The sequence below is a fragment of the Ochotona princeps genome, chromosome 25, assembly GCF_030435755.1.
Source record: "Ochotona princeps isolate mOchPri1 chromosome 25, mOchPri1.hap1, whole genome shotgun sequence".
NCBI classification, from domain to species: Eukaryota; Metazoa; Chordata; class Mammalia; order Lagomorpha; family Ochotonidae; genus Ochotona; species Ochotona princeps.
In genome coordinates, this window is record NC_080856.1 from 30050628 (window position 1) to 30064345 (window position 13718).

The 13718-nt window shown below is 38.3% G+C and overlaps 1 protein-coding gene across 1 annotated transcript in view; it reads left to right on the forward strand.

Moving 5' to 3' along the window:
* Positions 1-13718, forward strand: part of LOC105942581 (coiled-coil domain-containing protein 7-like) — a 192298-nt gene that overhangs the window by 19587 nt on the left and 158993 nt on the right. The window contains exons 7-9 of the mRNA XM_058681281.1: positions 6840-6988; positions 9210-9274; positions 12330-12405. Of these exons, the coding sequence (XP_058537264.1) occupies positions 6840-6988; positions 9210-9274; positions 12330-12405 (290 nt within the window). The remainder of the gene's footprint in view (positions 1-6839; positions 6989-9209; positions 9275-12329; positions 12406-13718) is intronic.

Genomic DNA, 13718 nt, shown 5'->3' on the forward strand with positions numbered 1-13718 from the left:
CCACTGACAACCTAGCTATATAGGACACCTGGTGTGTCTCTGATCCTGGGACTGCTGCAACCAGAAGTGGGAGAAAGGTTGCAGAGACAACGATGCAGCCTCAGCACAGTATCATAGGAGGTGGAGAGTGGTGAGCCAGCAGCTGGGGCTACGGAGTTCTTGGTGGAAATCTACCGTAAGAACCCAGACCTGGAACTCGCTGGAGGGAGTGACACAAGTGGCTGCAAGTGAAAGTTGTGTACCAACTGCAATAAGTAAAATCGCATCATAGACCTGTGGGTGACACAGCTTAGAAACCTGCCCCAAGGAGAAGACTCTGCTAACCAGAAGTACAATGACCAAGAGCAAAGAAGAGACAAAGGCACAGTGAATATTACTAAAACTCCCCTGCAAAGGAGCAAACCCCTTTGCCAACCTCAGAGTTCACTGAGGAAGACATCGAGAAAATGGGAGATTTAGAATTCATAAAACTCATTTTAAAGCTTCTGACCCACAATGAGAAGAACATACAAGAGTTCAAAGAATTTAAGGAAGCAACAAAGCAAATCAAGGCTAATATATCAGAAATTAAGAACACAGTAGAGCAAATTAAAAGTACAATGGAGAGTCTCCAAAATAGAATGAAGCAAGTAGAAGAAAGAATCTCAGCACTGGAAGATATTTCCTGTCACCAGGAGGAAGCAAACAAAAAGCTGGAAGCAGAGCTGGATCAGGCCAAAAAAAGTATTCAAGAATTGAAAGACACTTTTAAGAGGCCACATATAACAGTTATGGGAGTCCCAGAGGTGCAGAAAGAGAACTAGTTTTACAAATATATTTAATGAAATAATAAAGGAAAATTTCCCTAATCTAGAGAGAGATTTGGGAAACAAGATCCAGGAGGGGCACAGAACTCCCAACAGGCCTGATCAAAAGTGACCTTCACCAAGACACATGATCATCAAGCTCTCTTCAGTTGAACATAAGGAAAATATCCTTAAATGTGCAGTTGAAAAAATTCAGTTGACATATAAAGGAATGCCAATTAAACTTATGGGAGATCTCTCACAGGAAACTCTACAGGCAAGAAGAGAATGGAGTGACATATTCCAGATTCTAAAAGAAAAAAAAAATTGTCGGCCTAAGGATAACATATCCAGCAAAGCTTTCTTTTGTCTTTGACAATGAAATAAAATTCTTCCACAGTAAAGAAAAGTTAAAAGAATTTGCCTCTTCCAATCCTGCCCTACAAATGATACTTCAAGATGTTCTCTTGACAGAAAAGAGGAATAGCACCCAACAAAACCAACGGCAAATGGGAAAAACATCCCAGTAAAAAGACAATAGAAGACTAAACCAATGAACAACCCATTCCTAAAATGACAGGACCAAAGTACCACCCATGTATATTAACTCTGAATGTAAATGGCTTAAGCTCAATCAAACGTCTTATATTAGTAGACTGGATTAAAACCAAAAACCCATCTATTTATTGTCTAGAAGAGACACACTTCAGCAACAAACACCAGCAGAAACTATATCGCATGGGTTTTGTTGTTTTCTATTGTTTTTCGTCTCTGCAAAACACTTTCTACTGATTAAATCATTCAATGACTTATAGATCATACAGTAGCATCATTTTCTTCAAGAAGGTTCTTGATTTTCATTTCTTCAGCTACATGTTAGTCATTTAGTAGCATGTTATTTAACTTCATGGTGTTGTTAATTTCTTTTTTCTTCCTGATGTTGAATTTGTTTTGTGGCTCTTCATTTAAGAGGGATGTATAGTAGTTGTGTAATGGAGACTGTCATATCTAGTAACATGTTATTTAACTTCATGGCATTGTAAATTTCCATTTTTCTTTCTATTTTTGATTTTCTATCATGACTTTTCATTTGAGGGGTTGTACAGTAGCTGTGAAATGGAGACTACCATATCCAGATGTGAGGATACAATGTAGTATGCATTTCTACTTCCAGACAAAGATGGACTTACAATGAAACTGTTTACTCTATCTTGACAATAGGGTGCTGGACTCTCTGCCATTGTCCATGCCTGCAATGGTGGACATATGACTGTGTATGAAGAACTATACTTTAGTAATGATATAGAGGAACTAGATGGGGGGGGGGATTGGGGCTGAGATAAGGGAAATACTAGGATCCTGTGGAACTGTTTCATAAAATGATAATAAGAATAATAAAATGTAAAAAAAAGTAATTAATTAAAGGGTCAATATAGAGTCTGTAATTGCCTGTTAGACTTCTCTGTGTCTGGACCCAGAGGAATACTCTGATGGCTTGTACACTCTTTTCTTTGGAATCAGAGTGGCCTGTAAAGCTGTCAGAGGTTCTTGTTTTCACTGTGGTGTGTTGACCACCATCTTCCCAGAGAAGCGTAGTGGGCGTAGAACCCACTATGCTTCCACTCTCTTGTAAAATTGTCTTGGCATTGAGTGATACTCAGCTTATCTTCTACCTCCTATTTTCTGTTCTCTACCTTTTTTTTTCTTATTTACTTATGTACTTGTCTTGTTCACTTCTTTTTACATTGTGTCCTATCAATGTACGTGGTCTGCCCAAGGCCCTAATGTCCCAGTTTCTTGTCTTCCTGAGCTCCAAATATCCAGTGTCCTCCTGAATGCTGGGCCTCCACTTCCAGTTGCAGTAGAACCTTGCCATTAACACAGTTACTTGATTTTAAAATCCGCTAATTCAGACAACTTACTATTTGAAATATAAGTTAAGTATTAAGTATTTATTTGAAAGGAAGAGAAGGGGAGAAAGTTTTTTTCATTTATAAAGGCAACACATTTAATGTATTTTGAATAGACAGTTTTAAGAACGTCATGCTAATTCTCACCTATCTTTTCCCTCCTTGAATCCTTCTCTCCTTTATTATATTTCTTGTAATTTTTGCAGTGCCATGCTATTAATTTTCTTTATTCAAAAACTTAATTTGCCACTAAATAGTGAGTGGTAAGCAGACAATCAGTTCTTCCTCAGTAGTAAAAACAGGGGCTATAAGTAATAATCAGATCCCTGGAGCCACCACTGTGGCCCTCTGGGGAGCACATTAACAGGAAGCTGGACTTGGAAGCAGAGCTGGGACTCAAACCTAGGCTCTGCAATGTGGGATGCAGGCACCCCAATTGTTGTCTCAGCTACTGCACAGACACCTTCCCCAGGCAAGTCATGTTTGCATTGTAATTCTCTGGCTTTCCAACTACAGTTTTGCAACCACTTAATGGCAAGGATACGCTCTGACAAATGTGTCATTAGGTGGTTTTTAGTGTGTACTTTAAAAATTAAGATTCTTACAGCATCACTAAATGATATAATCTCATTGGACCACTGCTGTGGTCCAGTTCATTCTGTCATTGACTGAAGTGTTATGTGGCGTACTTCTGTACTGTTAATACTGCTCTGGCCATTTCTTGTCTGCAAGGCTTTCTTGAATTCTTCCTAGCTGTTTTTCTAATCAACTTGAAGACTTTCCTTGTGATTTTGATTTTCTGATATTTACTTCTTTCATTTTTCATTGAACCCATACAAATAAGCTAAATAAAAGCCATTAAGGCAGAATCGCAAAAGGCAGAAAACTTCCAGGTTCTTCAGAACCCATACAAATAAGCTAAATAAACTGGAATTAGCTTCCTCTGGGCCAATAATTGAGCCATAAAACACTACTGTGGAAAATAACACAGTAGTTCACAAAGTTACTCCAAAGTACTTCCTGCAAGTTCTGTTGCATTTCTGAAATAGGCATCAACCCATGTCAGTCACTGACTGTCTAAAGCCTATTTCCTCTCCTTTTCTGTCTTATTCTCAGCCAAGCTGACGGTTGGTACTCCTCCATTTGTACCACCAATAATATATTGTGTCTATTCTTTTCTTCCCATGCTCGGATTCCCATGATACCGTGCCTACCCCAGTTTTGTTTTGGACTATGTCACCTCTTCCTTCTCGGTAACATTAATAATTTGCTCTTACATAGTCACCGTTCTCCAGTCTTGTAATATTATTTGTCGCAGGTAATGGCACTTTTATCCAGTTGGATAGCCATTCTTAACATTTTCCTCTCTGTTTATGCCCACTGTTCAGTCTTCCCATGGCCGATTGAGGGTTCCACCTCATACGTAGCAATCAAATGTGTACACGTCCCTCTGCATGAACTGTACATGCCTTTGCAGTATGTTCCATCATTGCCAGTATGCCTGACGTCCCAGTTCATACATTTGTAATCCCCAGGATGAATCCTGACTGAAAAAACTGTTCTGATTTCAATTCCAGGATTTGCTTTTTTAACTAGTTACTTGAGTATTTTCTTAATATTCCATGTGAATTACATCACCAAAGCAGTTGTATTACCTTTTGCATTTGAAGGAATGTGTATTATAATGTTGTTGCATCCTGTTCAGATTTCACATAGTATACGTGATATAAAGAACATTTATTCATTTAGACATGTTTGCATGTGAGTTAGGAATCTGCCCCTTTCACAGGTGCTCTTAAGGGATTCTTATGTTCGCTAACGTTTGAGAATCACTGAGGGCTCTTTGTGCTAATAGTGGTGCAGGTTGAACCCATGGGAGTGTTTTGTGACGTGCATCAGAGAAATGCAGGATCAGGTTAGAGCTCATCCTTCTCAAGGATGTTTTGAAACCTGCACCCCAGAAGTCCCTTTGAAGTGTTATACTTTATAATGCTAACATTTCATGTTCCTTTATCTCTATTCGATCTTTGTTAAAATCTCTATTTGGAAATGCAATGTATCAGTTTAATGAAAAGAATTAAATCAGGGCTGAAATTGTGGTCTAAGCTGCGTGCAATGCTGGCCTCCCTTATGGATACAAGTTCATGTCCTGACTGCTGAACTAGTGATCCAGCTTCCTGCTGAAGACCTAGGAAAGCCAGGAGAAGGTAGTTCAAATGCATAGGCCCCTGGCATCCACATGGGAGACCTGATTCAAACTTTTGCATCATGGTTTTCACCTGGCCAGACTGTGGCCATTGGGACCATTTGTGATGGCTCTTGGGATTTTATGCAAATTCCATTCCAAAAGCTACAATGAAATCTGTGTTTTAAATTCTTGGTTCTAGAATTTCTCTTTGCTAGGTATTAGGAATGTTTCTTGACTTTTTCTCTAGCTTTTGCTCCTGTCATAAGCGTTGGAGGTGTTTACATGATTGATTATCTGTTATTCTATCAAACCTGCCTGACTTTAGTTGCTGTTCTTAATGCATATGTCTTTGCATATTGACTGCTCCTAGGTTTTCTTCACTGTGGCTTTTTGACACTGATTTTTTTTTGCTGAATTCCCTTTAAGGAGAACCTTTACATAGAATACTAAATATGGTGTGTCATTTTACTCTCTGAATATTACTGATTATCCCTTATTTTCAGGGTTGGTCTGTTACAGAGTGAGCAAAAAAACTCACACGGATGATTGTCAGATCATAACCTTTATATGTGAAACATTTGGAAGTTAGTGACAACTGCTAGGCTTGAATAGCAAGTTATTGGGATTGACATTGTGACATAGCTGGTAAAGCCATTGCCTGTGACACAGGCATCCCATTTTGGTGCCAGTTTGTGTACCAGCTGTTCCATGTCCCACCTGTCTCTAATTGGTCTTGGGAAATCTGAAGAAGATGACCCAAGTGCTTGGGCCCCTGCCCCCCTTGTGGGAGTTCCATATGAAGCTCTTGGCTCTTGGTTTGGTTGGCCTATCCTTGGCTATTTCAGCTATCTGGGGAGTAAACCAGAAAATGGAAGATCTTCTCTTCTGTCTTCATCTATTCTTTTCTCTAACTCAAATAGGTACATTTTTTTTAAAAAGGGAGCAAATTAGCATCTTTCTGTAATTTATTAAAGTGTATGATGTAAGGAACTTAGGACAAATAAGTATTTCATAATTTCTTATACATTTTTATTTTTTTATTTTTTTTAAAGATTTATTCATTTTATTACAGCCAGATATACAGAGAGGAGGAGAGACAGAGAGGAAGATCTTCCGTCCGATGATTCACTCCCCAAGTGAGCTGCAACGGGCCGATGCGCACCGATCCGAAGCCGGGAACCAGGAACCTCTTCCGGGTCTCCCACGCGGGTGCAGGGTCCCAATGCATTGGGCCGTCCTCGACTGCTTTCCCAGGCCACAAGCAGGGAGCTGGATGGGAAGTGGAGCTGCCGGGATTAGAACCGGCGCCCATATGGGATCCCGGGGCTTTCGAGGCGAGGACTTTAGCCGCTAGGCCACGCCGCCGGGCCCTCTTATACAGTTTTAAAAGTTTCGCTTTCTGTGGTTTAGTTTTTTTTGAAAGGCAAAGATAGAAGCAGAGACAAAGAGATTTTTCATTTGCCAATTCATTCTCTAAATGGCAGAAATGGCCAGGGTTGGGCTATATCAAGGATAGTAGTATGGAATTCCATCGTGTTCTCCCTTGTGGCTTGCTTGGACCTTAGTACTTGGGCCAGGGTCTCCTACCTCTCCCGGCACATCATTTAGATGCTGTATTGGAAGTAGGGCAGCTGGAATTCAAATCAGCAATCATGGATGCTGGCATTGCAGGAAATGATTCAATGCACACTGCCATAATGCTGGACCCTCTTAAATATTGTTACACTTACTAAACTTTCTTAAAATGTCCATTTATTGAAATAATAAACAAAGGGTTAGATTTCAGATTTGGTATGTGAAAGTCAACAGGTGTAATTTTACTGCAAATTGCTTATTTAAGTTGATTTGTAATTGCTTATGTACATTGGTTTGTATAATGTATCAGTATTTGACCCTAGACGTAGATGATATAAAATTACTAAGATTTGATAAATGACGTCATGAAATTTCTTTGAGGAATTGGAACCAGGTCAGGAGTTCCTAAATCAAGATCCAACTCTTCTAGAACTTGCAGCAGCTAATCAGCCAGTCACTGCAAGCACTGCACAAATATTACAGAATGAAGAAGAACCTGGAAGGCAGTCTTGGCAGGAATCTGTACCCATGTAAGTGAAATAGAAAACTGAAACAAAGAAACAGAAACAGGTGTTTTCACTAAATAGAAGGTACTGTGTCAGATATTGTGCTGATGTGAAGGGATTCCAAATAGGATCAGGTCTAGTCACTTTGGCCTTGTTTAAAAGATGTTTGTGCTCTAAGGTGGCACTATCCAGTCCAGTAGTCACTAGCCACACAGGCCTATGAAAATCCATTCTAGATAGTAAAATCAGTTTCTGAGTCATGCCAGTCACATTTCAAGTGCTTAGTAGTAGGTATTTGTGTTTATTATAAAATATTGCTGGCTTTGAAATATTTGCATTGTAAACTCTTCTCAGCTGGTTGGATGACTCCCGAAAGTGAATGAGAAACTATTTTACATTGAATTGAATAAGTATTCAGTCTTTAATGTCTTTCTTAAAAATTGCATGTGCTTGGGCAAGGGCCATGATACTTCAGGTTAGGCTGCCATTAAGATGACCACACCCCATTTTAGGTTGCCGGTTGGAATCCTGGCCTTTGGTCCAGCTTCCTGCTAATGCCTCATGAGATTAAGCAGAGGATGCCTCAGGTTTTTGGGCTTCTGACCCCTGGGCAACTCAGGTGATGCTTTGGGCACGTGCATTTGGCTTGTTCCTGCCCTGGGGGTTGCAGGCATTTGGGGCGTGAGTCATGGGATGGAAGATCAAGCTCTGTCTCCCGTCTTGCTGTCATCATCTCTCTTTTTCTTTGCCTTCCAAATAAAAATAGACATTGAAAAATTATATATAACCACATTGGTTATTTTACATCCATGAAAAAGGATGTTAATAAGACCTATGTAAAATCATCTTGTTTATGATTTTAAGGTAAAAAGTACTCATGAATGAGAAGGGCTATATTTATTTATAGTCCAATTTATGCTCTATCTACTTGCTAATTACTGGACTTGAGGACATGAATGGATTGATGCTTGAATTGGCTGTCTTAGGATTGCAAATCTAGATCCTTGATTCAGAGGATCGGGTTCATTCATGTGAATTGTTTACTAGGATGCATAGAGTTAACTTCAGATTCTATATTAATGCTTAATATTTAAATGTCTGCTATGTATTGAGTATTTAAAAGTAACTTTGCATATATGATCTCTTTATATTGATAAATATTTAAGGAAACTTTATTATTATACCCCATTTTTAGAAACAAATGGTTTTTTTATTTGAAAGGCATAGGTACAGAGAGGACAGACAGAGATAGAGAGAGAAAGAGATCTTCCATTCACTGGTACACTCCTCAAATGATCACGTCGGTTGAAGCTGAATTGATTCAAAACCAAAGATTCGGAAGTATTTTGTGGGTCTCCTGTATGGGTGTAGTGGCCCAAGTACTTAAGCCATACTTTGATGCGTTCCAAGGTTATAAGCAGGGAGCTGCATTGAGATTGGAGCAGCTGGGACAAGACCCAGTGTCCATATGGGATTTTTATTTTTTTTTTTATTTTTTTTTTTAAATTATTTATTTTTTTTAAACCCTAGGCAGAGGCTTAGCCTACTGTGCCAGAGCACCAATCTCATTGTTAATAGATGAGAAAAATGGATTCTGTGAGAAGGTTAAAAATCTTACCCAGCTTACATATTACTAAGTGGATAAAATAGGTTTGGGGCCAGGTAGGCTCACACCAGAACTGGCATACTTATCACACACATCATTACTTATTGGTGAAAAGAAATCTCATGTTTCTACCCAATTTATTTCAGTTGATACATCTGATTGTATTCATGGAATACACTGAATTTGCTCATTATTAGTTATTTTTAGAATTTGTTCTGATTTGAGAGCCTGAGGTAAGGCAGATCAAGAAAGATAAGTAAGGGGCAGGAAGAGAGATTTTTTTTTTCCTGCTGTTTAAATTGCCATATGCTTATTACAGCTGGCATTGGGCCAAGCTGAGGGCTGGGGTCTGGATCATTCACATTGGTGATGGGGCCTCAGGCATCATCTGATACCTGCCCTGGCACACATTGGCAGGAATTGTAAGTGGAGTCATGGCTCAAACCTATGCTCTCTGACAAGGGTATATGTGCATCCTAAGCATCTGAAGTGCTATCCCAAATGCCTGTCTCAACATCTGTGAATAAAAGCTAAAGAATATGTGTGTGTTTTACAAATGTCTACATTCTAATTCTTATTGAAATAGAATTTAAACTAATTCTTTGGTACATTGAAATCTTTTGTTCTTTGAAATTTTAGCATGAATTCAGAAAATTCACCTGTAGTTGTGAAAAGCTATGAAACGGTAAAGCATCAAATTGAAGGTAACACTATTTTGTATGTTTAGATTTTATAGGGTTTCCTAAAGGTATTAACACTCTGAGACTTTTAGCTTTAAAATGAATAGTGGTAATATTGCATGATGGTAAATAAAGTTCACTGCTGGGTATATATCCAAAAGACATGAAATCATTGTAACAAAGAGACACTGTGCCCCATTCATGACAGCTTTACTCACCATAACCAAGAAATGAATCAACCGAATTGCCCATTATGAGACGGGCAGTTTAAAGTAATATATATAGAAAATATGGAATATGAAAACAATGGAATTTTATTTAATATAAAAAGAATAAAATTCTTTTTCAGCAAAATGTATATAAAAAGAGGGCATCATGTTAAATTAGGCTGACACTAGTGGATGGAAGATCTTTTTGCGTTTCCAATGAAAAGAAATAAACTTAAAAAAAAAATCACCACTGTATCTTGACATCTCACTGTAGATTTATCATTAAGTTTCTTCTATATGCCTGGATTCTGAGACTAGGACTTTTGGGGCCATGGGTCACAGGACCTGTCACCATCTCCCAGCCAACCCTGCACTAAAAAATAGTACAGCCACAATTGTTACAGCATCGAACTCCAGCATCATTTAGACCTGACCAGGAGAAAAGGGGAAAAACCCCTTTGGTGTCCTTCAGCACCAAGAATGATGCCCCACCTACTGTGCACCTAACACCGGGGATACTGAAGAGGTACTAAGAGAGCTACATGAGCTTCAGAGTCTTCTGTATTTACTTAGTGGTTAATCTTCTGAAGTCAACAATAAAGTCAAAGGAAAAAGCTAAGTAATAGCTTGAATCCTCTCTAACCACAAAAAGAACCTCTTTTTACCACAAGCAGGCACCAAGGAGGGATCATCACACACACTGTACCCAAGTCAATGTGGAGATGTAAGAACAGAGCAGGAAACCAGGACACTTGTAAAAGAATAACGTTCCAGAAATGAATCTATGAAATGACTGGAATATGTTTCCAAATAAAGATCCTAAACGGCAACAGAATTCAAGGAGTTTGATAAATAAGGAAAGTGTGTTGCATGATTGAGAAGTTCACTAAAAGACATCATTAAAAAATTCTAAATGAAAGCTTCAATCAAAATAGAAAATACCAATTGAAAGCTTCAGCAGCAGAATAGATAAAGCGGAGTAAAGGCTTTTTTTTTTTAAAAAAAAGAAATCTGGAGGATAACCCTCAAACATTAGGAAGACAAAAAGAATGAGAGTCCATGTGAAATATGAGCTACTCATAGGAAATCAATTCCACATATGTTATGGATTCTTGAAGGAGAAGAAAAATAGAGAAGGAAAAGGTTATTCTCTCTTCTGTGCAATCTTCATGATGTCTTTCATTAGGTTTTACTAGTCTACGTTACAAACAATTTCTTAGGGTGCATTTCTCTCCTCATCCTGCACCGTTTGTTGAAGAGACCGTTGTTTTTACAGGGAATGGTTTTAATCGTTTGCTAATGATAAGTTGGTTGTGGATATGTGGATTAATTTCTGAGATTTCCATCATTTTGCACTGGTCTGCATGTCTTATTTTTGTCCCAGGACCAGGGTATCTTGGTTGTAACTACTCTGAAGTACGTCTCAGAATACCATGTTGTGATATCTCTGGCTTCTGTTTTTGTTGTGAAAGATTGATTTCAGTATTTAGGTTCTGTTTCCGTATCCATGGTAGTATTTAGAGTTTGGACTGTTTTGAACGTATAAGTTGTCTTGGGTAGAATGCATATCTTGATAATATTAATTTTTCCAATTCATGAACTTAGAAGATCTTTCCATTTTTGTGCTTTCTGTCTATTTCCTTAATGTTTGATAATTTACACTATAGAGATATTTCATATTCTTGGTTCAGTTTATTCTAAGATATTTTTATTGTATGTGAACCGCAGGCTCGGTCATGGTGTTGTTTCCATCAACAGCCATATTGATTATTGTGTGTAGATTTTGTGACCTGCAACTTTGCCAAGCATTAGTGGAGTTTCATGTTATCTGTGAGCAGGGATTGCTTGACCTCATAGTTTACAATTCGTATTCTTTTGATTTTTTGTTTTTTGCTTGCCTAATGGCTCTGCTTAAACTTCTGCAACGACACTGAGTAGCAGTGAAGACTGTGGGTATCGTCATCTGTTTCTGGATTTTAATGGAAATGCATTCACACTTTAGCATTCATTATGATTCTGACTGTGAAATAACCTCTTTATCTTCTTATCTCCTAAACATTTGCTGTAACCTTCTATGCAAGTTTTTTTTTTTTTTATTTATTTTTTTTTTTTTTTGTGGAATGAAGTTATCATGCATCCTTGTTATGTTGGCTCCATGTTGGTACCATCTTAAATTTACTTGTGAGGTGTTTGTGGCAGTAGATACCTCCACAAGGTTAGCTAAGTTCTTTCCATAGTGTGCTTGCTTTAGTAGTAGAAAATGAAGCAATTTTTCTTGAGCATCACAGAGTTCTGTGATGCGTTCTGTCATAAGGATATATTCAATTTGTGTATTTACCAGGTACACAGTTATATAACTTTCTCTGAGCCTGATTTGACAATTGTGACATTACATTAGTATTTTTTTTTTTCAGACATAAGATAACCAAGACTAATGTGATGACTTGACCATGGCAGGTATTTTAATACAATGAGAGCTGTCCTCATCATTAGCATTTTCCTTTGGTTCTCATATGAGCCTGTCATCTGATCTTAAAATTTTTGTTTCTTCATTTTTATTCAAGAGACAAAGACTCACTGCCTGAATCTCTCAGGCCAGGGCAAAGGCAGGCTGTGAGAACTCAGTCTGGGTCTTGAACACGAGTGGAAGGGACTCAAGAACTTGAGCCATTATTTACTACGTCGGGTATGCATTAGCAGAAACCATTGAATACAGCGTCATATAGAAACAGCGTCTCTATACCGGCTCCAAATGCCCACCCCATTATGCTTGCTTATTTTTCACATCTGCCAGAGTGTGTTAAAGGTGGTGTATGGAGTAACCACAGTCATTTGTAGTAACTTAAATTGTTTTTGTTTTTAAACGATAGATGCTGCGTCTTCAATGACAAATAAATTGGATAAGATGTTGGAGATATTTGAAAAACAGTCAAATATATGGAAGAGGTAAATTTTAAAGCTCCATTTTCTTAAAAACATTAGCTTGAATTATATAATATACACAGGGTACAGTTTAACACATGTATATGTGCATGTATACAGTGTATACTAATCAAATCAGGGTAGTTGACATTTTCTCCTGTTTGTCATTGCTTTATGATTGGAGTTGTGGAACTCCTGTCCTTTATTTTCTAATAAAATATATTACAGTTTACATATTTAACTGTAGTCAACCCACAATTCTGTGTAACACTAGGAACTTATTCTTTTTAATTGTGATGTTTCTGTTGTACAAATTTCCTCTATTGCTACCTCTAGGTACCACTATTCTGGGCTCAGACCATTTTTTAGCTTCCGCATTTGAGGGGGGAGAGCACGAAATATTTGTCTTTCTTTTAATTACTCCAATTAATATAATGTCCTCCATTCCTAACAATTTTGCTGCAGAAGACCGGATTTTATTGTTTTTATAGTTGAATACATCTTCCATTACAGATACGCTAAACAAGACTTCTATCAAAATTTGAGAATTATAATACAATTCTAATGACTGTGTAATTTTTAAAATATTTCATTTATTTGAAAGGTGAAGCTAAAGAGAGGGAGGCATAGAGAGAGAACTTTGATCCGTTGGTTCACTGCCCAGTGGCAGCAGTAGCTGGATGGTGCCAGGCTGAAGCCAGGGCCCAGGGTTTTATCCTGATCTCCATGTGGGTTCAGGAGACCAAGGACATAATCCATTTTCCGCTGCTTTTCTAGGTTGATTAGCAGGGAGCTAAGTTTATGAGGATTCCCAGACCAGTCTTCTGGTATGCATGCATGTGTGAGACCTTGCATCTCCACTCTCTTGGGACACAGGCACTTCCTGCTAGTCTGGGGCCTTCTCCCCTTCACACTCACCCTTGGAATGGAAACATGTGTATGAGCTCATGCCCACTTTGACAGCCCCAGTGTGAGTCCCCAGACCCCAGGGCTCATGAAAGAGAGCGAAGCACTGGAGGTTCTGGCTCCATAAGGGCAGAAGGAAGCTGCCAGCTGCTCCAGCTCCGCAAAGGCAGGAGCTTTCATTATTTTTTGCCATATCCTTGAACCATTTATTCTAAACTGTTACCCAAAATAGAAGAGATAATACTCCTCCACTGATTCATACAAAAAACCAAAGATCAATAGAATTTATTAATATGAATGCAAAAATACTCAATAAAAAGTCTCAAAGTTTGAACCCAACAACATGTAAAATGATTATACGTTATGAACATATGGGCCAGAACGGCAAATTTGTTTTAAAATACCTGTTAAATGTAGTGCGTGGTATTGGT